The sequence below is a fragment of the Lutjanus erythropterus genome, chromosome 9 (assembly GCF_056507025.1).
Source record: "Lutjanus erythropterus isolate fLutEry1 chromosome 9, fLutEry1.hap2, whole genome shotgun sequence".
Lineage (NCBI taxonomy): Eukaryota > Metazoa > Chordata > Actinopteri > Lutjaniformes > Lutjanidae > Lutjanus > Lutjanus erythropterus.
In genome coordinates, this window is record NC_139325.1 from 3,764,461 (window position 1) to 3,789,412 (window position 24,952).

The 24,952-nt window shown below is 39.4% G+C and overlaps 1 protein-coding gene across 1 annotated transcript in view; it reads right to left on the reverse strand.

The window, feature by feature from the left end:
• Positions 1-24,952, reverse strand: part of znrf2b (zinc and ring finger 2b) — a 45,957-nt gene that overhangs the window by 15,590 nt on the left and 5,415 nt on the right. The window contains exon 2 of the mRNA XM_084725968.1: positions 1,293-1,388. Coding sequence (XP_084582094.1) covers positions 1,293-1,388 — 96 coding nt within the window. The remainder of the gene's footprint in view (positions 1-1,292; positions 1,389-24,952) is intronic.

Here is a 24,952-nt window from a genome sequence, read left to right on the forward strand (position 1 = left end):
TGAAACAGGGGAGGTACAGAGTGATGGGAGAAAAATTCATACTCTTCAAAGTTTCCAAAACCCTATAACACAAACATGCAAATATCTTGCCAGGAAAGGTAATGAGTGACGTCACCAGGTTCATAAACAGGCATATAGTTTACAAATTATGATAAATCCAATGCTAAAGTTAACTTAGCTGTTTATGTACAATGTCATTTACCTGCACTGCATTTTTCCCCTGCAAGCTTCTGCAATATGCTCTGCAGCTTACCTTGTGGTGAGGGAAGAGCAAATTTCTTATCATGTGAAGGCAGCTTAAGAGATTTGAATCAAAAATGTCATGCTTTTACACTAAAAGACAAACATTGGCTGAATGCTCAAATATCAGTATCAGTATCAGGCTCAGACGTGTGCTATAAAAAGCAGTGGCAGACTAAGGGGCCATATACTTTTATCATGTTACATGTCTGACCGGAGATTCATTCTGCAGGTGTGGGACGATCTGACTCAGCACTCTGTAAAATCTGCAATAAAACCTGATTGTATCATACTGGTTGTAACTTCAATGCAGGGATTTTTAAAATTGCCTTAACAAAACTGATACACCAGCCCACATTTGTAGGCTGGATCTCAGGAGCAAAGGCCAGAGGGGTTTATAGAGGAAACAACAACAAGAAAACGAAATAGATAACACTTGTCCCCCAGTCACATTAACCACGGTTGTGGTGCCATTAAATCTATAACAGTGAATCAGATCATTGATAAATAAAAGAAGAAGCTGCCCTCAGGCAGCCACAGTGTTAGTCTACAGTTTTGGAAATATTACAGAAGATTACACAAGATTTCACAGGGAAGCAGACTGCAAACAGAGGATCATGTTACATAACCAGAGAGCTGTGATTGTCTAGTTTCAGGAGATGGTTAGTCATTTCTTAATGCAACAGTGATGATCATCTCTAGGATAATTATAAGCCTGTTGGGGGGTGTCCTTATTAGCACATAATGTCCTGCATATTTTCTTTTTGTGAAATTGTCTTATTCCCCTATTAGTTTTTAATTCTTTCAGTGTGACAGCACTGCAGCTTTTGTTTTGCACACCCACACAATACAGTCATATTGTATATAATTATACATTGTACTTAGTTTTTGTTTGGATACAGAACTTTCAGTTATTTAACATACTGTTTATTTATTTATATTATGGTTTCATTTCCTTACTGATTATTCTGCAGCTGCATAGCTGTCTCACATGCTGACCCGGCTTACATGCCCTTACATTCTTTATATTATATTTGTAGGTTGTGTCCTACCGTTATATGTCACTCTGGGTTTGGTTAAGCACAAGACCAGGTGAAGATCCATCTCATCCGAGGACACAAACTTGGAGCACACAGGGCACTTGAAGCCTGCAAGAAACAAAGAACACAAACAAAGAAGTTCATTTTTTCCTTCTCTTTTTGTTTTAGCACTGCATCTGTGGTCACTTGTCAGTTTGTGCAGCACTGCAAAGGCAACACTCTTCTTTCTCTGGTTAGCCTCAGTAACTATTGACTCCAACTAGTTCTTGTATTTATTGCAAATATACAAATAAGATACATACAGTACCACATCACTATTCATCTAAGGAAGCCCTGCCAGACACCTCTATTCACAGTAATTAATAATATATGCACTGGTTTGCAATTTTGTTAAATCGGCTGTGATAATAGGAAAACAGTCATTTTTTTAGAGAATAAGCCTGATTGTCATTTAAGTTCTAATCATTAAAATTTTCATTATACCATAGCCCATTTTTGACACTATTTATGGTTGGCATTTGTCCAGTGATAGCTTTTACTGTATTTCCATTCTGTGAGCAGTTCTCTTTATAGTCATTTTCATTGTTAGAGGCAGAGTCTGCCACTCCTGCACAGGAATCTAATCACATACACTGTGTTTCAATTAATTCATTTTCAAATTTACATTATTCAAACTTCAGCCTTAACTTTCTTTTTTAATCGCAGTACTGTGGTTGAGCAGTAAGACAAAAACAACACGGGCAGGTAGTGTGCAGTGGGTTTATCAGATGTTGTTTAATAAAAAAAAAACTGCTTCCTGTTCCTGCTGAAATAAGGCTGATGAGAGTGACACTGGCAGGCTGGAAGCAGAGGTGGGTGATCGGACAAATACATCTGCTGTCTGTGATTGGCTGAGTCCATTATTGGTTGGGTTTCTGGATGATTTTTGTCATTTTATCTTAATTCAGTGGTCTGCCTCGAGTGAGAGCTGCTGCTCAGCTACAGACTCTCGTTCAGCAGGGGAAACCAGTAGTATTCACACAAAGAGGCACTGAGAAAACATCTGCCAGAATATTTTCACATCTAACAGGGGAAAGACTGACCAAGAATGGTTTCATTTTGTTTCTGTTGAGTTTGAATGAGCTCTGTTTTAAGATGATTTAACAAGGCAATTAAGCTCATCTTAGCTCGGTAAAAGAGAGATACTTGAAGCCAGAAGGCTTAAGATACAGTTAGTTTTTTTTCTGTTTAATAGGGAAATAAGATGCAAAATATTTCCATTACCATTTTGTGAGTTTATTTTGTTTATTTATAAGACTAAAAAAAACTAAGAGAACTTGTGAAATGCAGCAAACTTGCTGATCAGTTGGAAAACTTTAACAAAACTTTGCTCAACCCTACTGGAAAACCAGAATGATAAGATGAGAGATGCTAAAATGTTCTGTAGATAATAATTCTGTCTACAAGTGACTTCTTCCACAGTACATTAACAAATTGACACATTGTTAAAATTAAAAAAAAATCTTAGTGGAATTACAAGGATTCTGTCTTCACCTTCGACAGTTTCCACCATTTTGGCAATTCTTTCCTGATTTGTTGACATATTTGGTCAGAAAAAAATAAAGCCACTGCCACTGAAAAATATATCAGAAACAATAAGCAGATGTTACTTTCTGGCTATAAGTTCATTCACTGTGCCTTCATATCAATCAGAGATCATGTATATAAGCAGATTTATTTATGAAAAGGTCACTATGATTATTTTAGTGATGATTCAAACATTATCCTCCCTAAATGTTTCCAGTTGCAGTGCTGGTTGTAATCATCCCTTTGTTTCAATTTCTATCACAATTATCTCGTCACAATCTCAGACACGACCGCAAATCCTGAAGTTTCCACTGACATCATCACTGTGCCCTTTGTTACAGATTACCTTCATAGCAACCCTCATCTATCATCCAGCAGCTGTTAGCATACAACCCTGCAGCAGGGGGCATAATGTCACACATCACTGACAGGTGACACACAGGAGACACAGGAGTGTAAATGTGTTTACTTTCTACAATAGTAAAATCTGTCCGCATGCTATAATACAGACGAGATAAATAGATTAGCATGGCCCGAAGCAGCCGGTCCACTGCTTCTCTGACCTATTTAAGTGAATCACAACACGCACATGCACATCTATCAAGCTCTCCTGGCCATCTGCTGACAATTAGAAATGTGTAGTGTAGATGTATTTATTAAAGAGAGGGATGAAGACGAATCCCAGCTCTGCACAACTCCAAAGTCATTCTGAAAAATGCAGAAAACCAAGCTCAGCACTACCTGTGCAGCGTGATGACTCATGCAGTAAACTGTATGGCATGCTCTCTCCAGGAAATTAAATTGCTGTGTGTATGTCCTCGTGCCTGTCGGTCAGTCATGTTTGCTCTTGGTAGCATTAACATTCTGGCCTCTTTAAATATATTTCTCCAAAAATCATTCACATAGGTTGGAATATGTAAGCAAGCAGTAAATAACAAGTGTTATTTATAACCCTGGAGCAATGTGTATGTTTCCATTACCTCTCTTATTTTTTTTTGCCCAACAGCAAACTGCTGCTGTGTTGGGATTCATACCCACAGAATCAATGAAAACGAATAATGAATTAAGATAACAAAGTAGCATGATGTGAAACATCTGCTGCTTTGAGGTTCCTCAAGGAACTGAAAGCTGTGAAGCCCCCCCCCCCCCCCCCCAAAAAAAAAAAAACACTGAAGAAAGGTGAAGAAGTGTTTGGATGATGAGGTAATTAAAACATTTTCTTTCTCTTCATGCAAACAGTTGTTTGAGGATTGGGAATGTTAAAAGTCATTATTGTTATGCTTAAAGAATAGGGATAAAACATGTCAATGGACAAAAGGTCCTTTCACATACTTGCTTGAAGTGTGCCTCTTTTCTAACCATTTTTAGTTTCAGTAAGAAGAGGAAGAACAGAAGAGGAAGAGCCATATGTGTGAAACTGTTGTCATAAGAAAACCTCAAAACTTGTTAGTGAGGGTAGACGCTAATATCTTTAAGCACTTGCCCCTACGGGCCACCAAATCCCTTCATTGGGTATATTTTTGGTGGCCCAAATGTAAACTTATGTAAAAGCAAGTTGAGGCTAGTTGAAGAAACTGGTGGCACACACTAACCTGACACACCAGATGGTTTGTTATGCAGAACCATTTAGGAAGTCATCCGTAGAAACTGGAAAAGGCCAGGCACTTTCAAAAAACACTTGGTGGGTGATAGGACGAAGCATCTGTCTATCACATCCAACATGGGCTAACTTCAACCAATCAGATCAATCTTTGCCGAAGCCAGTCAGAGGATGAGCAAGCACATCTCTTCCATGGAAAAAAGCCTTCAGTGTCATTCTTGGTACTTCTTTCAAAGACTGCTATCACAGTATTTACACTAACCTCTGTTTCATAGTCCACATTTGTGTTTCTGGTTCTTTTGTAAGGGCGATGTTAGCAGTTTGAGTGGGCTTAGTAAATCCAGACTTCAGTAACCCCGACGTATCAGTAGCCAGTTGGTAACAAGTGCTGTTCACTGTTTTTATAGAATGTTTAATTTAAAATGCACAAAAAAAGAATCTTAATGTTTGCTTGTGTTTTGGTGAGGGCTCACAGTGATGGAATAAAACTTGGTGGCCACAGGAAGCCAACTACATGGAATATTTAGTGGCCACAGAGACACTTTTTGTGGCCATTGACCATGGTTAATAATTACCCATGGTTAGTATTGTTATTTTAGATACTTTTTGAATTTTCTGCAAGCATGGTTAACTTCCTTTAGTTCCTGAAAACTGAGAAAACTGAGTCACTTCTCATGCTACAATGGGCAGTATCATTATACATTATATAAACATTGTTCACCTTCCACAGTTACATTGTAGTGGTGGAGAGGCTTGTACTTCTCAAAGACCCTGACAACTGGGTCGGTGTGAGCTTGGTCTCAGATAAATGACAACACATTGGCCCACCAGGCTAAGAGCTTAGCATGTTTCCTGCATAACAAAGTCTACTGTAGAAGTCTATGCAAGCAGGAGGAGCAGCACGAGACACCTCTCTTCCAGTAAACAACTGTTATAGAAACTAAAAAGAGCTGTCTAACAAGCACTGGGCTGAGAGCAGATTCTCATCACTCCAACTCATCTCTCAAATGACTGCATGCTCACCCCTGTTGAAAGCCTGCTGGGAGCCAGGATACAAACGAGAATCTACATGAGAACCTAGCCATGAGTCCAAACCAGAATGATTTTACAGACATGGGAGCTCTCAGCGAGATGATCAAATACCACCTTGATATCCTGGGAATAAGTGAATGTCAGTGAAGTGGCCATGGTAAAGTGACAAGACATGGAACTGCTCTTATTGAGCTCCTTCAGACAGAAGAAAGCCCAGAAGACCTGAAATGACCTGGCACAGAACGAGCTAGACAAGATGGACTTAAGATGGGTTCAGGCTCAACATCTTGCCAGGGATAGGGATCAATGGAGGGAACTCCTGTGGCCTTATTTGCCACAGGGCATGAACAGAATTAGGTGAGTAAGCCAGGCCAAATAAACAGTGAGTATGTTGTTCACCACAAGTGAATGGCATAGGATCAGTTTGTAACATAATATAAAAATCTGAACAGAAATTTTGCCCCTCATATCAACCCACACTGCAAACACATTGTGTAGGAACAGATGCATCGTCTGCTAGTCTGCTGTGCAATAATTTATGGTATGGCCCTTGTTTTTTACCCTTACACAGGGATTTGGCATGTCTTCATTCATAGCAATGTCAGACTATAGAAAATCGATCGGTATAGGGCTGCAATGATTAATTGAGTATTTAATTAATCACCAACTATTTTGATAATCAATTAATCGAATTGAGTCATTCCAGGAAACTAGGTCAGCATTCTCTGATTTCAGCTTCTTATATGTATTTTCTGGTTCTTTAGGTTGTGGAGAAAAAAACAAGACATTTGAAGATGCAACCTCAGGCATTGGGAAAAACTGATATTTTTCACCATTTATGACATTTTAATACAAAAAACTATTAGTTAATTGAGAAAATAACCAGCTGATTAATCAACTATGAAATTATCTTTAGTTGCATCCCTAGATTAGTACATGGATCAATGACATCAGTCCGATATCCAATGAATGTATTAAGTCAGGATATGCATCTGATACCAATATAAGATCAGATCGGTCCCAAATCTGCTTAGAACCTGCTGGAATTCTTTTTACTTTTAGAGGCTCCATCACAAATCAACAGTCCCTGGAGGGTTTCTGAAAATCACTTCTTTTATCTCTGCTGACAAAGACCGATGTTAAAGTTCCACTGAAAGACCTGCAAGCAAGCCAATAGCTGCTTGGCCACAGCTTAAAAACTTTAAGCACTGTTAACTAGAATTCTTCACAGTTTTGACTGAATAAGCACCATATCACTGGTCCCCATCCAATCTGCTGTTTGGAGAGAATCCCAAGGTACCGTGTTCATTATCCACTGTCCTTAACTCAGCTCTCCTCTGGCCCCTGAATCAGCACATCCTGGACTCCATGCTATTAAATGCGATTTATGAATCATCATTTTATCGATCAGTTCACTGATCATCAACAAGCCTGGCTGCGTCACACCCCTGTAGCTCAGTTTATCACACGCAAACACAAAGCCCTTTAAGCATATGCATGAACATAGGCAAGGCACTTAGAATCACTTCAATTCTCACTTTAGTTTTTACAAAGGCAGGCAAATTCTCAAGTTGAAAATTGCCTGGGATAAGGAGTAGGTAGGTCTTTCAGAGGGCAGACATCAATCAGGGCCGACTAAATTACCTCCTCTTTCTCTTTCTGCAGCGCTCTTCTCTGCTATGTGTACTGGGAAATGAGGGCTAAAGAGGCAACTGAGGTTTTTGTCCAGGAAAAACAGAGTCACGACAGGACAAAAAAAGCTCTCAATATGAATATTCTTAGGTAGTTCCAATGAATTATTATTTTGGCTTTCTGACCCTGATTTTATCCATGTTTTATTCTGTGCACCATCGATTAAATTAAAGATAAGGTTTTCCTCTAAATGAAGCCTTTGCTCTGTATAGTGTTGGATTCCACTAGCTACTTCCATTTTAGATCAGGATCCTTCATGATCTGCCTTTAAAAAGAGATCAGTATCATGCTACAGTACATATTCTATCAGTTGCAGTTCTATGACTCATACACACATTCAAAATTGTTTTCTCAGCCAACACTGTGGAAAATTGTGATATATTTTTGGCATATTTGCTCTATTTTATTAGCAAAGGACTGTCCACAAGGCATTCAGGTAACAGGATTCTCATTGTTGCCAGCACTGACTTGTGGTTTGTTTGGTTTAAATGAAACTGTTGATCACCAGTGGCAGCTTCTATTAGCTGTTGGTAATCAACACGTTGGGCCCTATTTTCCTGTCAATGCAACGACCAGCGCAAGCAGCGCTCTGAGCGTCTGGTGTTTCCCTCACATTGAAATTCACTTATCCTGTCTGTGTGTTATTTTGGCAGTTAATCAGTGATGAAAAGATTTTGTTACAGCCCCAATCGCATTCTCAGTTGTAGCTACATGTTGTGAACATTAATGAGTCAGTCAGTCAAAACTGTCATCTCTGCTTTTTTGGCCAACAAATTTGAAACTAGCCCCAACTGAATTATAAGTTACGACACTTAGAAAACTTAAAAGCTGAGTCTAAATAGATTTGACACAGGATTCAAACTATTAAGTCAATTATATACTGGAATCAGATTCAATAAACTATCATAGAACCTCATCCTTAGGTCAGTGTCAGAGATCCAGGCAGAAAGCAGGGAGGCAACAGAGCTGAGTCGATGCCGGAGGCATCTGAGGGTCATCCCATTGATAGCAGAGCAGTAAAACAGTTGCCCTGTATAATTCATATTACTAGCACCTGTGCTCCGAGGGACTTGGAGAGGGTAAGAAAGGAAGTGGAGTGAAAATAGAATAGGAGGGAGAGGGGGGGCTGAATAAATGTGCTTTCAGTTGTTGGGAAAATGGGTTTAGGTAGGGTAAATGATGAGAGGCCTTCTGTCTGTCAGGCTAATGTAACACTGGCTGCTACCTGCGTCAGTCAGGGTGTCTCTCCATCTCTCAGTAAACGTTAGCATCACACACACATACACACACACATGCACACAGAGCACCAGCAGGCAGCAGTGAAAAGACCAAAATATCCGACTCAGGTCCAAGTAAGGTCATTTAGAAAATAATACCTTCCATTACAATCCATCCAACACTGTCACCTCAAAAATGACCAAAAAAAACTGACAACAAATGACTAACATTATGACCTTCACAAAAATTTTGTATTACATCATATTGTAAAAGTGTTCTTGTTATTGTAGCCGACTGGACCCTTAATTTTAAGGCACTTTTGTTACCACTTAGAACAAGATGAGGTTTAGGACAATACAAGGTCGCACAAGAAACAATCAACTCCCAGATACAGTGCTTGAGTAAAAGTTAGAGTCATAAATTGTAAGCAAGAGTCAACACTTTGGTCAGCCAGAGACCAAAGATATTCAGGTAACAGATGTACAGGAGTAAAGAAACCAGAAAATGTTCACATTTTAAAAGCTAAAATTAAAGAATTTTGAATTTTCTTCTTAAAAAAATAATGAAAGTGATTAATTGTTTGTGATTAATTTAATAATTGATTAAATGATTGATTGTTGCAGTTCTAGTTAGAACAATTTGTTGTTTTAGAGGGTATTACATGCTGTTGCCAGTTCTTGGTAAACAGCATTCGGCTGCTGTGACTGAGCACGGCTTCCTGTTGTGCTGTCTACTGTTGTTGCTGTTAGCAGCCTGCACAGAAGACTATACTAAAACCGACCAGACCTGGCGTCCCACGCTCTAGCTGGAGATGCTTCACAGAAGAGCTAGATGGACTGATTAATTTTGTGAAGACAGAAATATGCCTGCAACTCATAACTCCCCCTACAACCAAAACTGTAGTATTTATGACAACTTTATACAGAGCCAGACTAGCTGTTTCCCCGTATGTCCTGTCAACTGAGGAGTGACGAGGACTGATGATTTGAATATTCGACTATCAGGGGACAACCATAGTTGCGTCAATGCATCCTTAACGCACAGTCATAGTGAAGATCAGTCTTAGAGATGAGGCAAATAAGCATTGTTACTGAACTGTTCTTTTCAAAATAAATACCAAAAATTAAAAAGTACAAAAAACTCCAGTTTTGATTATTTTAAACCCACTATGTAAAGAGTTTTAAAATTTCTGGCTCCTGAGCCCTCAGTTGTAGTACCAAAACAGCTGAAAGCAACACATGGACTACATTTTTCTACATATACAACAGTATTCCATCAGAATAAAGTGAAAGATATTATAACCACCTAAAACTTCTACTGGCTTTAGGGTGGTTTCCACTGTTTTCACTTCCACAATTGTGGTCAGTGCAAGTGACAGTAAAGGTTCCACCAGGTGGTGTGTGCTGTTAATCATCTGCCATCTGAGACTCAGCAGATGGACAACAGTTAAGAAAAACAGCAAGGGGGGTTTGAAAAAAAAAAAACAGTTGGCTGGCAAACAAACTGAAGGCTTTAAGTGCCTGCTGACTGGCTCTTTATGCTGTACATGTGGACGGGGCATGGCTGTATGAGTGTTGCCACAACAGGCATTGAATACACTCACACACAGTAAACCTAGCCAAGGTAGTGTGGAAAATACCCTACCCACAGTGGTTTTAGTATGACTGTGTGTGTGGTAGGTCTGGTCTTATCAGCAGGAGGGCTGGAACACAATCAAACGGATGAAGGCAGCTGATTGTATGATAATCATAAACTGTGAGAGGTCGTGTGGATCGTAAATCATAATTCTTCATAGCAGTACTGTACTCTCATAAACACCATCACTCTCTCTCTCACATATATTGTATACCATCATATGATTTATAGTAGTGTACGTGGAGCCCAACTTAATATTTTTCATGACTGTCAGCACAACTTTTAAAGCAAGAAGGATAAATGTAGTATAAAGAGCAAGAAATTCCGCAAAGGGAGGACTCAGTAACACAGGACTTTCACACAGGAGACAAGGGTTCAGTCATGTGAGAACGACAGTCAATGATTGTTTTAAGGAAGTAGTCATTTCCACCCACACCACTGTATTTTCCTGAACCTATCCAAGTAGGTTTTGTGCCTGAACCTTCACAAGAGTTTGAAAGTGTACTATTGCTGACTCGACTGCAGAATGAGACGATGGAGTTATCCTAAATTAGTTTGAAAGTCTTTCATAGTATCATGAAAATTCATTTCCATTTACACAAATTTAATAAATTCAATTTCCTGACTGTTTCACAAACTGCTGTGAGACTGTTTAGATGCATGCGACACAACAGAGCTGTTTTCTGTTGGTAAACAGAAAGCTCCGCCCACAAAAGTTTACCAACAGAAAAGGGCTTTTGTGGGCCAAGCTAAGGTGGACCGGAGCTTAGGTGGAGGCAAAACAACTCCCTAAAAATGTTAGCTAACACTAGCTTCCAAGTACTGTTAAATAGTTTCTTAAAGTTCATGTAAAGCAACGACAAATATGTGTTCTGAGTTTGTCACACCACAGAAACATGTAATTAATCATCCGGCCAAATTTGAATGATTGAAAAAATTACAAAGTACATAAAGTTAGGTCTCAAAATCATGAAAAAATGAGCAGGTTTCTCAGCTCTGAAATGCTGGGGGTGTGTCCGCTCCGCTGTCTCAGTGTCAAAGACCACTACGACCTGAAAACAACCTGAAACTTGAGCAGTCTGCCTAGCAGCTTTATTGGACATTACCAGACATGTCTGAGTCACAACAAGCAGAGGACAGTGACAGGACAGGATGGTATTTTTTTCTTCTGTGTCACAATGATGGAACTGAAGTGAGCTGAAGTGAACTGCTGGGCTGATTTGGACTGAGAGAGTCCTTGAAGGTACGTTTGTAACCGTTCATGTGTCAGTTAGTGGGGCTTGCACAGCGCTGGGGGAACAATGGCTCCAGGTATGCAACACAACTTCAATTTTGAGCCCTCACAAGTTAAATTCTAGCATCAAACAACACTGCAAGTTGACATTTTTTTATGTGGTCTAATACTCTGAGTTGATTCATGTTTCAGTTTTTTTTTTGTTTTCGTCCAGCTAACGCTACGACGTAATAATGACATTGGCATTAAGAGGGTCTACATATGTATGAGAAAGAATTGGATGGCAGTGGAGGGGAAGATACTTTGAAAATGTAGCTAGTTAGTTACTTAGCTAAAGTAGAAGCTACTAAGAACAAGAAATGTAAAGCTGCACTAAATATTTGTATATTACAAATAGAGCAAGTAATAATTTGTGTTAATTATCCCCTGAATCTGAAACGATAATGTTTTTTTGTTCCACGTGTCTTGTCAGGAAAGTGGGTCAAAAATTTACTTGCCCAAAGTTGATTTTTATTTGCCTTTACTGGCTTATTTATTAGCAGTTTTGAAATAACAGCAAAGACTAAAGTTAATTGTCATGGTTAATTTAGGACTGCAATGTTTAAAAAAAATATCTGAAAAACTATGATGGAAATTTTTCACTATTTTCTCCAACATGGGAAAATAGTCCAACGTGATGTCTTTGTCAGTCCATTACCGAAGATATTCAGTTTAATATGATATAAAAGAAAAGCAGGCATCTCCATATTTGAGAGGCTGAAAATGGCATTTTCTGTCATTTTCACATGAAATATTCCTTTAATGATTAATCAACAAGCAATACTTTAGTTCTTTTTCACCACTTGTAAGTGAGTCGCTATACTTACTAGCCAAAAATGGCATTTTATTTGCCCCAAATAAAGGCAAGGCATGCCCCGTTTCAGTCTTTCACCTTTTAGTTTCGGTGCTCTAATCGACCTTGTTTTCAGCAGAAGCAGGCAGCTATTTTCAGGGGAAAAGCTCTGAAAACCCACTGCACACCACCTGTTCAACACCAAACATCAAACAGACACAGAGTGTATCTGGTGAACATAGTGGAACACTGAGCAGCTAAAGAGACCAAAGCAGAGCTGAAAGGAGAGTAAATGTTGGACTTACATTTGTCAGGAGGCCAGAAACAGAACTCAGAGTGAATGCTAATGTTTGTCTGCATCTGCTGGATGTGTAAATAAGCTACTGTTTGCTAACATGTCAGTCATAACAATGTGATTAGGGGATAATATGTTAATTTTGTGTATACTGCTTATTCTGTTGCCCCCAGGTGGCAAAAGATAAATAAATTATTGCACTAAACACTCATTACACCACAAAACAAATGAATCTGATTGTCAGACACTCAACTCTGCAGTGTAGTTCCATACACTTCATTAATAATTGAATATGCCACAGAATTATATTACATCATAATCAAGTTGACTTTCAGATTCACTTTTCTTTCTATATGAGCTTTCCCTCTCTCTCTATCAGTCTGTTAATAGACCATGTCGGTTCTGTTAGAATAGGATGCCTGTATTGGGTAGAGAGTGTGAGACCTGCACCTGACCAGCTCCCACCTAACTCCCTCCCCCGACTCTGCTCACACCTGTCTGCTAGTTTAGATCAGGTGACAAAAAGGTGGTTCTAAGCTTTGCAGGAGTGGACAGAGGTGGGTTTCAAAAACTGGATCCGTGCAGGAATCTGGTCAAGAGCTCTATGCTTCAAACTAACTAAGCATCAATTTTGCATGTGCAGGGCTCCATGCATGGTCAACTTTCAAAATAAAGGAATGAAAACTGTGTTTAGGCAACAAAACTACTTGGTTAGATTTAGGAAAAGATCATGGTTTGAATTCAAATAAGCACCTTAGTCATGTAAGTTCAGATATTGTAATGTACGTCTATGTTGACCTCAGGCTTCACACTGGACATGAACCTCAGTCTCCTGGATGAAATTCCTGAAAACATAATGGGGTGGTGCCACCAGAAATGACACCAGAGGAAGCATAGTGGAACTGACAAAGGTGCCGTATTTGATGCACTGGGAGTGAAAACAGGCTGCTCACAAGTCTACAGAGATGTCAGTGTCTTTATATAGGTCTATTAATTATACACTGAGGAGTAAGAAGCTGCTAACGTCAGTGACTCAGGGCTTGGTCAGACCAACAGGAAACAGTCAGAAAAAGAAACAGTGAAGTACACTCACACAGAACTTTCATGTAGAGTTCAACATTGTCTGCCCCGACCAACCACAAACAGCCCTGACAGCACTGACCTTTGAAGAAACCAAGAGAACCAAAGTCCAAATCTATCATGTTAACTGAGTCACATGACCTGCAAATATTCACAACTGCACCAAGTTGTTCCACAAAGACATGGATTGAATTTTCCTCTGTCAAAAATAGATAGCTCAGTTGGTGGGGCGTGTTGAGGCTGTCCGTCTTCTGCAGCGGCTGCCGGTTCGATTCCCACCTGCAGCTTCATGTCATCCCCCCTCTCTCTCCCACTTTCCTGTCATGTCTTCAGCTATCCTATCTAAATAAAGGCAAAAAGCCCAAAAAATAATCTTTAAAAAAAGAAAAAAAAAGTATTTTTGCCTGAGCTGCAGCTGCTAAGCCTTGAAGGGACAGTTCACACCAAAATCAAAAACGGATATTTGTAGAAGTGCTATTTATCCATCTAGATTTATTTGGTGTGAGTTGCAGAGTTTTGGCAATATTGGCCGTAGAGATGTCTGCCTTTTCTCCAGGACCAAATGGCACTCAGCTTGTGGTGCTCAAGCACCAAAAGATACATCTGAAAAATCCTAAACCAGTGTCTCTTTCTAAAAGTCATGACCTGGTTAAACCACAGACCTTGTTGTGAGCAGTTTCATGTAGGAACTACTTTATTTCTGAAGTAAAATCTACCAGAATCTATTGGAGCTACTTTCCAAGAGAGAGAGAAAGTAGTTCCTACATGAAAAAGCTCACAACAGGATCTGTGGGTTCTCTTAAGTAACCAGGTCATGATTTTTGTAAGAAGACACTGGTTTTGAATTTTTAAAATTTGGACCCATTATACTGGAGAGAAGGCAGACACCACTACAACTGATATCTCCAGAACTATCTTAATGGGTAAGAGGTAAGAGGGAAAAATACGTATTTTTGATTTTGGGGTGAACTGTCTCTTTAAGTTATTTTTTTACATTATTCTCACTTTCTGTGGAAAAAAAATTAAAATTATTGTGGTGTGATTTTTGCAAGGTCTGTACCAAAAAAAAAAAAAGTGTTCTTAAGTCTGTAGAATATGATGTGAAGGCCAAGACATCTCTGCAGCACTAAAATGGTATGTTGACACACACTTGGACTTTAACAAATATTGCACCACCTGCAATTTGAAAATTCCAGGAGGACATACTGTGAGTTCGATACAACTTCTGTTAATTGTTCAGCACTACTACTACAGCCTTAAAACATTCTTTGATAGCTGTTCTTTTACCTTGCCTTCCAGTTTTGCCGTTTGGAACAGCTATATTGACTTTTTATTTCCACGGTAGTTGGACAACACACTGTGCAAACCAGTTCTAGCATAACTCCGCCTTTAAGGCTTCCCACAAACCTTTCCAACATCAAATTGAGTGCATCAGGTTTGATGATTTTTCAAACTTCCCAAAACAGACAATCAAATCCACTTTACACGGTGCCTTAAGGTGTGAAAATATGCTCTAACTTACAAAAGAGGCGAATCCAACCCAAAGCTTCAAAACATCTCTTTAGAAGCCCGCGGGTGACGTCACAGCTGCTACATCCCTGCCGTGAGACACCAGCACACGTTTGCTGCTGTATTCAAATGAAGGGACTCAGCACAGAGATTAGGAGAGCAGGTTAGGTAGCGACAGGCTTATCTCATCAAGAAAGATTTCAGCTAACCTGGACTGACCACTCAGACACTAACAACACCATGGCTCAGTTGTGTCCTGCATGACACAATATTATTGTTCTCAGTATGAGGGAGTGCAGTTGTTAATGAATAATGATATCAACAGTAGAAATCTGACAGACGGTGCTCTGTCTCCTCACTAGTCTCTTTGACAGCTCCAATCAGGCTTTAGCTCTGTGCAGAAAACAGACGAGCAACAAATCCATCCTCGCTGTGAAGATGGACTCTATCAGCCAGCTTCTTTGAACAGTCTCGTGGAGCAGAGACTGCCTCCTGCTGATTTTCATCAAAAGGAATAAAATAATGCAGCTACTGTGGGGGGAAAAATACACAAAAACTAAATTACCAAATGGTTTGTCTACAGCCCCCTTTGTCAGTTAAGGCATACAATTGTCACAGCTTGATCTCATGGGACATCCAAACAGAAATGCAATCTGATTGTCACTGTTTGTAGGAAAACGTGGAAGGTGGAACTTCCACCATGGGGGCTTTGCAGAGGACACCTTCAGATCCAAAACCCCTTTTTAACTGTACAACATGACTAAACCCTGTAGTAACATGTGAAATACACATATTCCTGTATTATTACACACCTATACAGATTCAATGTATAGTTATCTGAAAAAAATAATTGTCACACCTCTCCAAACCAATACAAGACATATATATGCAGTATTGGGCTGCACTACTAATACACAGTGTATTATCAGGTATTATTATTGTTTGAGCTAAGGCCAGTTCACACCATAGACTGTATATACAAATGGACGGCACGTCTCCCATTTCCTCCTGCAGTACAAAAAAAGATATCTTGCAAAATATCTTGGTTACAAGCACTGCCATCTTGCACTGATGACATCTGGAGTTCACACAGTATTGATCAGGGTTGGAACCGTGGTATCAAGGTCCCGCCCATACACCTGGCCAACTCAATCACAGGCAAGGTTCAGCTGTCAATTATGACGTGACACCCCCTTCACTTCAAAACTTCACAAACACTGTAACAATGCAACTGTATGGGTTGTAGCTGCAGTGGTAGTGGCAACACACAGTAATTGTGAGCAAAATCATACAAATAATCATTTTTCCTAGGATTGAACTTTAAAAGTTTCATACTACTTGATAATGTGTTATTTTGGTGATACCTTAATGATATCAAGTACCAATACCCAGCCATAATCACACACACTGCTTGTGTTTGTGAAATACTGTATTTCCAGAAGCTTGGTATTATAGTGGCACAGCTGGTTGCTCAACTGCTATAAAGCTGGAGATGCACTTGCTGTTACATTACAGGTTTACAATTGTGATCATTTCTGAGGACGTGAACAACCATCACTCCAAATGGATGCAGGATACACAGGAAGCCATGATGCATATGCAAATGCATAGTTAAAAGCAAGTAAAGGCACTTGAAGCAATAAAACAGTTATTAAAGAGGGGAAATAAAGTTCTCTGAGCTCACACAGTTCATTCAAAACATATATTTGTACCATCGACTCATGCCTTAATTCTGTCCTGCTGCTCTTTTGAGGAACAGTTAATACTCAGAGGTGCTTCATGAAAAGTGAACAGTGCAACACAGCTAATAGCTTAATTTAGTCAGCACTGTCAGGACACTGAGGTATTTGTCAGCAGCATGAACATGTAGGTCAAGTGGCAAAGTGAAGATCAATCACATGTGGCTTGTGAAATGCTGTTCTAAGTGCTGGAAGCTTGGTTTCACAGTGACTACTTGCAAGGCTAGTTGGTAGCTGAAGAGCTAATGCACTAGCTAGCTGGAAACAAGCTAGTGCCATTCAGACATAATAACCCTCCAAGCTAGCTGGCTGCTGGCGAGCTCTGTCTGACAATAAATGAACACAGTTTGTTCAAGAGACATACTTGTACCACCCACTGCTGTCTCATAACTGTCTGCATTGTGAAGCAGTGTATACTGCAGCAGAGCAGGGCTGTTTAAAGGTATATGATGAGGCATAGCTAACAAGAGTACAATAGCTTCCTCTATCCCTGCATTTACCCTGCTCCTGCAAGCAAATTCTGAGTTCAGAAGATTACATCATGTTCCTGTAATACAGACTTTAAAACCAGGAAAAGAACACTTGTGCCATACAACAATATCCAAAATCTAAGACAATATCCAGTCTTGCATCACAATATCGATATAATGCCAAGCCCTGTCACTGGACCATAATTCACAACTGAGCTATACAAGGTCATAGAGGTGTCATTCTGTTCTCACATGGCCAGAAACACAGTGGAAACCATGATGGCTCTGCTCCTTTTGAAGTTTTCATCAGGCAGACCACTGTCAGAAAAGTCAGTGGTAGTGTGAGAAATCTTCACTGCAGCAACAAGTTAAGTATTATTGATACTGACGCTGATGGTGACTTCATGGCATGTGTATATGTTATTTGTTTAGGAATAATTTAACATGATTTACACCAAATCATTATGAATGTTAAATTAGCTGACAGGAAGTAAACCTGCAGTGTCACCAGTCACAAGGGAAGTCATTGAGGGAATGAGGGTATTCCCATATTACAACCTAACAAAAACACTTTTAGTGCATTTGACAAATTTTTAAACTGGTCACACTTAGTACCTAGTATTTGTTGATGTGGTTTGTTGTGGCAGCTAACCATCAGTCTGAGGTGAGTATTCCACGAGAGCAGACAGCTGGGACTGTTTAACCACGGGTCAAACAGGGACAAATGCTGCATGCTGTTGACAGTCTGACCTTCATGTAGCCTAATAATCTACCTGTTTATGTTGTGTAGTTGTGAAGTATCAGTCCTAGAAAGACACTGTAGCATTCCTTTTGTAGTGCAGTGGAATGCAGCAGGCTATGAAGGTGGGTTTTTAGCCTCACCTTGGAGTGGGGCTGATACACACAGAATTAGTAAGATGTCATTTGTTTCAATCAAGGCAGTTCTAGAACAATTTTACTCGAGGGGGGGCAGACAGGGGCAAGTTGTCAGAGGGGCACATTTAACCCAGGTAATAATAGTACATGAAGTATTAGCGTACAAAAACAACATAAGATACATATTTTGGCAAATTAGCAGCATAACAAGCAGGCACTTTAGCTACTAGCAGTCCCAGATGCAATGTATCCATAGATGTACAGAAAACAATCATTGAATTACTTTGATATTGATGAAAACTTAAACACATGATGATTCTCAGGCTAGTTCTGGAGTTATAAGGAGCATATTTTCCCTTTGTTTTGTACGTGGATTTATGGACACTGCATCACTCTGCAGAAAGGGGTTAAAGAAGACAGTTTGTCCTCTAAAACTGGTGCACGAAAGTCTTCATTTTTTTTAGGACACTCATATGCCACTAGGACTAAAGTGGGGTACCATTAACTACTTCACCATCTCTGCATCACTCCATTATACCAAGAATAACAATGAATAGGAAAGCATGTCAGAGGTAATTTTGTAGTTCTGGGAGCCATAATAGTGGGGGTGCTAAATATGAAAGGTTTGTTTTGAGGGTGGTTCTAGAGGAAGAGTGTGGGGTTTTGAAATTCAAAAGGGTGTATCATTCCAGACAAATGAATATGCCCAGCAAATATCATGAAAGTCTGCCTGTTAGATAATGTAGTGTTATGAGCAGGGTAATAACACTAAAGGTCTGACTGTCACATTGTGCTTCCATCCATGGCTTTTGGCAATCATAGCATTGTACAGCAGGTACTGTATGGACTGGATAGCAGTTTGCTGCAAATTAAATGCATATTACAGCTGGTGTTGCTATTGTTGTAGAGAGACATTTACAGAATACACTTCAGTGAATCTCTGTGCAACATTTGACTGATTTATTAAACTTTTGACCCAGCTATAATTACTATTTTGCACGGAACAAGGAACTAAGGTCCTTGAATCCAATTTCTCGGTCTGGGCCCAGACTTTTCTGAGCACATCCATGAAAAAAGTTTGCTACAGTTAAGAGCTGTATCCATTTGGTAAAACCAGACTGCTGAGCTGTTATCAGACTCAGGGATAGCTGTATCCATTCAAATCACACACTGACAACAGGAAAGCATTTCTATCATGAGCTTACAGATTAGAGTCTAGCAGGGAGGGAAATCCTACAAACAACCCAAACAGAATGGTCACAGACTTTGGACTGTGACATTATCTTCCTGTGCACACAGACTGCACATCCAGGAAACGAAGCCAGGACATAACCTTTAAGTCTATGATTAGGTTTGATTTGTGGATTTAAAGACATCCAGAGGACAAATCACTAATCACAGTGTACAGTGAGTTTACCAGACATTTTTCACTGAAAACAGCTGCCTGCTGCATCTGGAAACAAGGGTGAGGAGAGAGATAAGACTCAATTTACAGTAAGTTGCAGGCAAAATAAACAAAACTATCAGCTGAAAGACACAAGAGCATTTGAGGAGAAATACACACTGTGATACATTTTAATGGGCTTTTCACCAAGTGTGGCATAAAATCAATGCAAAGATGAGAAAGGGTGCAAATTCTCCCAAATGTTTCACCTTGAGTGAAAAACTGACACTTGTGCAGAATCCTTTGTTTCCATCCTAGTGCTTCCCTGAGGTCATGTTCTTAGTATCATTTCCAGAGGGTCTGGGAGTTTTGCCAAACTTCCAAAGGGGAGTTTACATTCTATAGTTTGAAAAACTTGCCCACATCGGGTATTTCATTGGTTAGACCTCATTAGGGTTGGGTACCTACACATCCAGCACCTACCAAACCGAATCACAATGGTGCCTCATGTCTGAGCTGTTGATTTAAGTAGTTGTCCTTTGGTGTAGCCCTTACAGACACATCACCACATCATCCCTCATGACATAAGCCCTCCATAAGCTAGTAGCTACTGTAAACATAGTTAAAATGCAGATGATCTAAAGTATGGCTGTATTTCACTCGAAATGATTTTAACTGCAGGCAAGATGTGCAGCAAAGTATGTGTAAAGAGAGGAAACATCTGCCGACACAAAGGGACACACTTGACAGCAGAGAGACGCACTGTGCTTAGGTAGGATATGAATACCAAGTCAAAATGTATGTTGCTGTTATTAGTGCTGTTGCTGTTAAGTGTTAAAATAGTGTATTTCAGTTTGGTTTTACTTACACGTAAAATTGTTAGGTATATTTAAGTGTTTTATATATATATTTAAGTAAACTTTTACCTGTATATTGTTCGAATTCAAGTTCAAATTTTAAGTACTGGTTGACTAATAAATAAATAAAGGCTTCAGTGTTTGTTCAATCTTAAGTTTCACTCATGGTTGCAGCCTGGAGGAAGACAACAGAAAGAATGAGTTCCTAAAGACCTCCAGATTAGAGATCAGAGTGAGAGGTTGAGCTGCCAAAACACACATTTCATGTATGAAATTTGCTAGTTAGCTTGCTTTTGGCTAACATCTGTATAGTTGGGACATTATCTGTTTGAGGCAAATATACATAAGCTAAATTAAAGCCGAAATCCAGAAAGCATAAAAAAAACCTTATAGTTTGTGTAAAGCAACAATGGCGCTAATCCACCTTCGCTCTAAGATGGAGAGAGGATGGATTTTTTTTCCTCTGTGTCCGGTTGTGAAGTGAGCTGAAGTGAACTGCTGGGCTGATTTGGACTGAGAGTCACTGAATGTTCATAACTGACCGTCACTGACCGACCGAGGGTGAGGTGTTGGGGGACCATGACTCTGGAATGTCACAGAGCCATGTTTCAGGTCAGCCTTTTCACGTTTTAAGCAATTATTATTTAATAATTTCTAATATTTTTAAGATGCTTACTATATATATATATATATATATATATATATATATATATATATATATATATATATATATATATATATATATATATATATACATATATATATAAAAATTATATAAGACCCTAAATTACTTAGCTAGAGGCCTATTGTTGATTCGGGTTTCCAGGGGCTTTAAATTAACTTGACAACCACTACACCACAAACATTATCTCCCTCCCACACACACATCCACACACATCCATCCACCCACACACAGAGTGAAATACAGGCCATGTTACACCATTCATCAGGGTGTTGCACAGAATTGATTTGGTGCAGTTTAAACTTAATCTGTATATTTCTCACAGCACAGGCATCGTGCTCCGTCAGCGTTCAGCACACTTGAGTGAACAGGCTGACCGTTCAGTTGGTTGTTGGGTTGAACGTTACAAAGCTGCTTGGCTGTATTTTTATCAGACTGTTGAGGCTGTTAAATCTCGAGGCATCTTTAAATTAAGATCCACCATTAACACAGAGAACACCACACCACCTGCTAACACAGCCTTCAGACACTTGTGTATGTGTGTATGTGTGTGTTTTTTTTTTCTATGGATTCAACCATGCACCATTATAGAGAAAGGAAACTTAACGGGTTGAGTTAATCATTAGGCACCTGTCTGCTGACTCACACTCACGTTACCAAACTGTGTGTGCACAAACTGCCACATGTGTATGTACTGTGCATGCATGTGTGTTTGTTTTAGTAAATACACTCACTTACATCAACATTAATACGAATGACCTACCTCTGTTTTTTTAAGTCCTTGATTAAATCCTATGATAAAATAAACAGTAAGACTAAAGGGACTGTGTTATGATGAACATCTCATGGTTTCTCACTTACAAGATGCACAAGTGTAATGTCATGATAACTTAGTTATGACATTTTTATTATGCAGAAATTGCGATTTGCAATACGATTAGTCTGAATGATAATTTTTGCATTATAATTCTCATTTTTACTGAAAAAAAAAACCCTACTAAAATCGTGATTGTGTGATATTTGTTATGAGCTGTACAAATAAGTACAATAAATAAGTTTTCTTTAAGAGTTTTACGCCAGGGAATTTCTATAGAACTACAATATGTCTTTAGAATGCTGTTTTCTGACACAATTTTCCTTTTTCAAAAAACTGCAATTTGGCTCTGGGATCTGGAATGTTGTATTTGGCTATATTGCATTTTTGGTAATACTGCAGCTCTAACCTGTCTTAGCCTGTCAGGTCTGGCTGGCTACCATGACACATGGAACTGCATTGGGAAACAACAGCTAGTAGCAATTATAATGCTAACAAGACTACACACAAAGCTAGGTCCCATGTCAGGGCTAATAAATTCCATGACAGTGGATTGTGTATAGACTCACATACTTGCTGATACCTGATCCAGCATTTTAGGCTGTATCGGAGGTATTTCCACTGCGGTATATTCTGGTACAATATCAGTATCTCAACAAACTTCACAATGTTAAATATATATTGCATGAAATTCCTGCTGTTTGACTGCTACACAAGTTCATTATGTCAGTCATGTCAGCATACAAAAAAATCCTGTCAAAATCCCTCAGAATAGGGGCGCCCCTATAGCTCAGTTGGTAGAGCGTGCGCCCCATGTACTGAGGCTGTTAGTCCTCTGCAGCAGCCGCCGGTTCAACTTCTACCTGCAGCCCGTTTCCTGCGTGTCATCCTGTCTCTCTCTACCACCTTTTCTGTCATATCCTCAGCTGTCACTATCAAAAAAGCAAAAGCCCAAAAAATAATCTTAAAAAATCCCTCAGAATATACCGGATACTAGATATAAACTGAGCCAGTTACCAGTGCTAAAACAACACTTTTAAAATGGTTGTCATTATGACACCTGGCATCTCGCGTTTTATATCTATACGCACCATCACCAGGCCAGAGACACCCACACTGATGTACTTGTCATCGTGTCAAACAGGTAGTCAAGCACAGTACAGCCCTCTGTTTTCAAGTGTATCCCATGTGTCGCCAGATGCTTCCCCCCTTTATGCATTATTATTTTAGACTTTTTGGAGTCCCGCCTGCTGCGGGAATCCTTTGGAATGAAATACAATAATGCTGCAGTTTATGTGTAATATATTTCTTTTAAAAGCAGTTCATTGATGTCATGTGTTGGCATTGGGTTACCACGGTTACCAGTCTCCAACTGGCAAGGAAGTTGTGTTGAACAATATACAGAGTCCAGGTTATGTGTGTAGTGCATGGTATGTGATTTTGGACATAATGTAATAATAATTACAGAATGTAAAGTTGACTAGGCACGCCTGGTGATACATCTGTAACATCAACACCAGAGGGCAACTATTTTAATAGATAGCTCGGGCATGTGGCACTGTAATCTGCACTGTGATTCAGTCTGGTTGGTGATGGTCATATAGGAACTGGTGCCATATTGGCACCAAGTTTTGTTACCCAACCCTGCTCACAAAATACTGTGTAAATACAAATTTCAGTATTAAGATAAAACAACTTGGAACACTGATCTCAAGCCCGAGTCCCTCTGTGTTGTTTTCTAACCCCTTGAGTGCACATCAGACAAGTGTCTCGAAACCTATCCACAATCACTATAATAAGTGAGTATTTGGGCTGGATAAGAAAAGATGGACACATGGAAAGATGATAAATCAAACAATGAAAATATGTGCCTTGTATTTCCTCTCTCTGTGTATATGTGTAATTGTAAGTACATTTTGACTATTGATAGATGTTATGAATTTCTTTATTTTGGGACCTGGCATTTTATTACCATAGCACACAGAACATCATGTAAACAATGATTATTGGTGGCTCAGTAAAAGCTGATGACATTGGTATCATAAATGATATTTGATTCACTCAGGATCTGATCAATGTTAATATGACTGCCTGTATATTATTTACTCTGCTGGAAAGTGTCCAACCTGACTGCAGCTTTTTGTCACTTCTCCCGGCTGCAGCCACCTGCTCTCATCCACTTTCCAAGCGAGGCACGATTCATCTCAAACAAGCCTATTGTCTTCCTCAAATGCTAATCTTTCCTGTGAGCGAACGTCTCCTACAGTTTGAGTCAGTTTAACAAGAAATTATGAGGCACAGAACAACCAAAGAGCCAATAAAACTGAATCTCCGTTCTATTTGAGACACTTCTTCTCACCTGCAGGACTGATTGGGGATAATTGGGCATCTAAAAACAGCCTTGCCCTCTCAGTGTGTGATGAAGAGAGCTGGGACTGACCTGTGGATGCTGCTTTAGAGACTGTAATGGCATCAAAGCAGTTGATTGAGTCACTTGATCAGTGAACGTTCAGTGATCAGATGACTTCAGTCACTGCAGCTGTCACGGTTGATCAATGAAATCAACTAGAAGATGTTCACAAGGCTCACGTTGTTTAACCTCACTGTGTTTGGCTCAACTCGACATATGTCTGACATATGACAGTCACACGCAACACATGCATCTGTGTAGGCATGTAAAGCTGAATTTCTATGTGCTAACACAGAGGTTTTTAAAGTGGGAAGTGGGCCTATGCTGGGGGACTCAGGTCATGCTCAGTTAAAGGAAGTGAAAAAATATTACATTAGTTATGACATTAGCTATCAATATATCACAAACAATATTCTAGATGTGTGTGATTAGGTTAAAGACAATTCAGAGATACAGTATTGGGAAATTGTACTGTTTTTCCCCAGAGTTAGACACAAGCAAATGCCTTTGGACAGACCTTTGTTATGTATTTGATGTGGTGTGAAATTGTATCAAACAGCAATATTAGCCGATTTTCGCTCAATTTCTGTGTCTATGGGATCAAATAACAATCATGATCTCACAGGAAGGTGAAGCAATTAGACAAATATATTGCCCATGAATGATAGTCTGAATCTATTGCCGGTTGGGTTTTATGGTTGACTTTTGGGCTTATATTTGTCAATTTATTTTGCTACAGTAATGGTC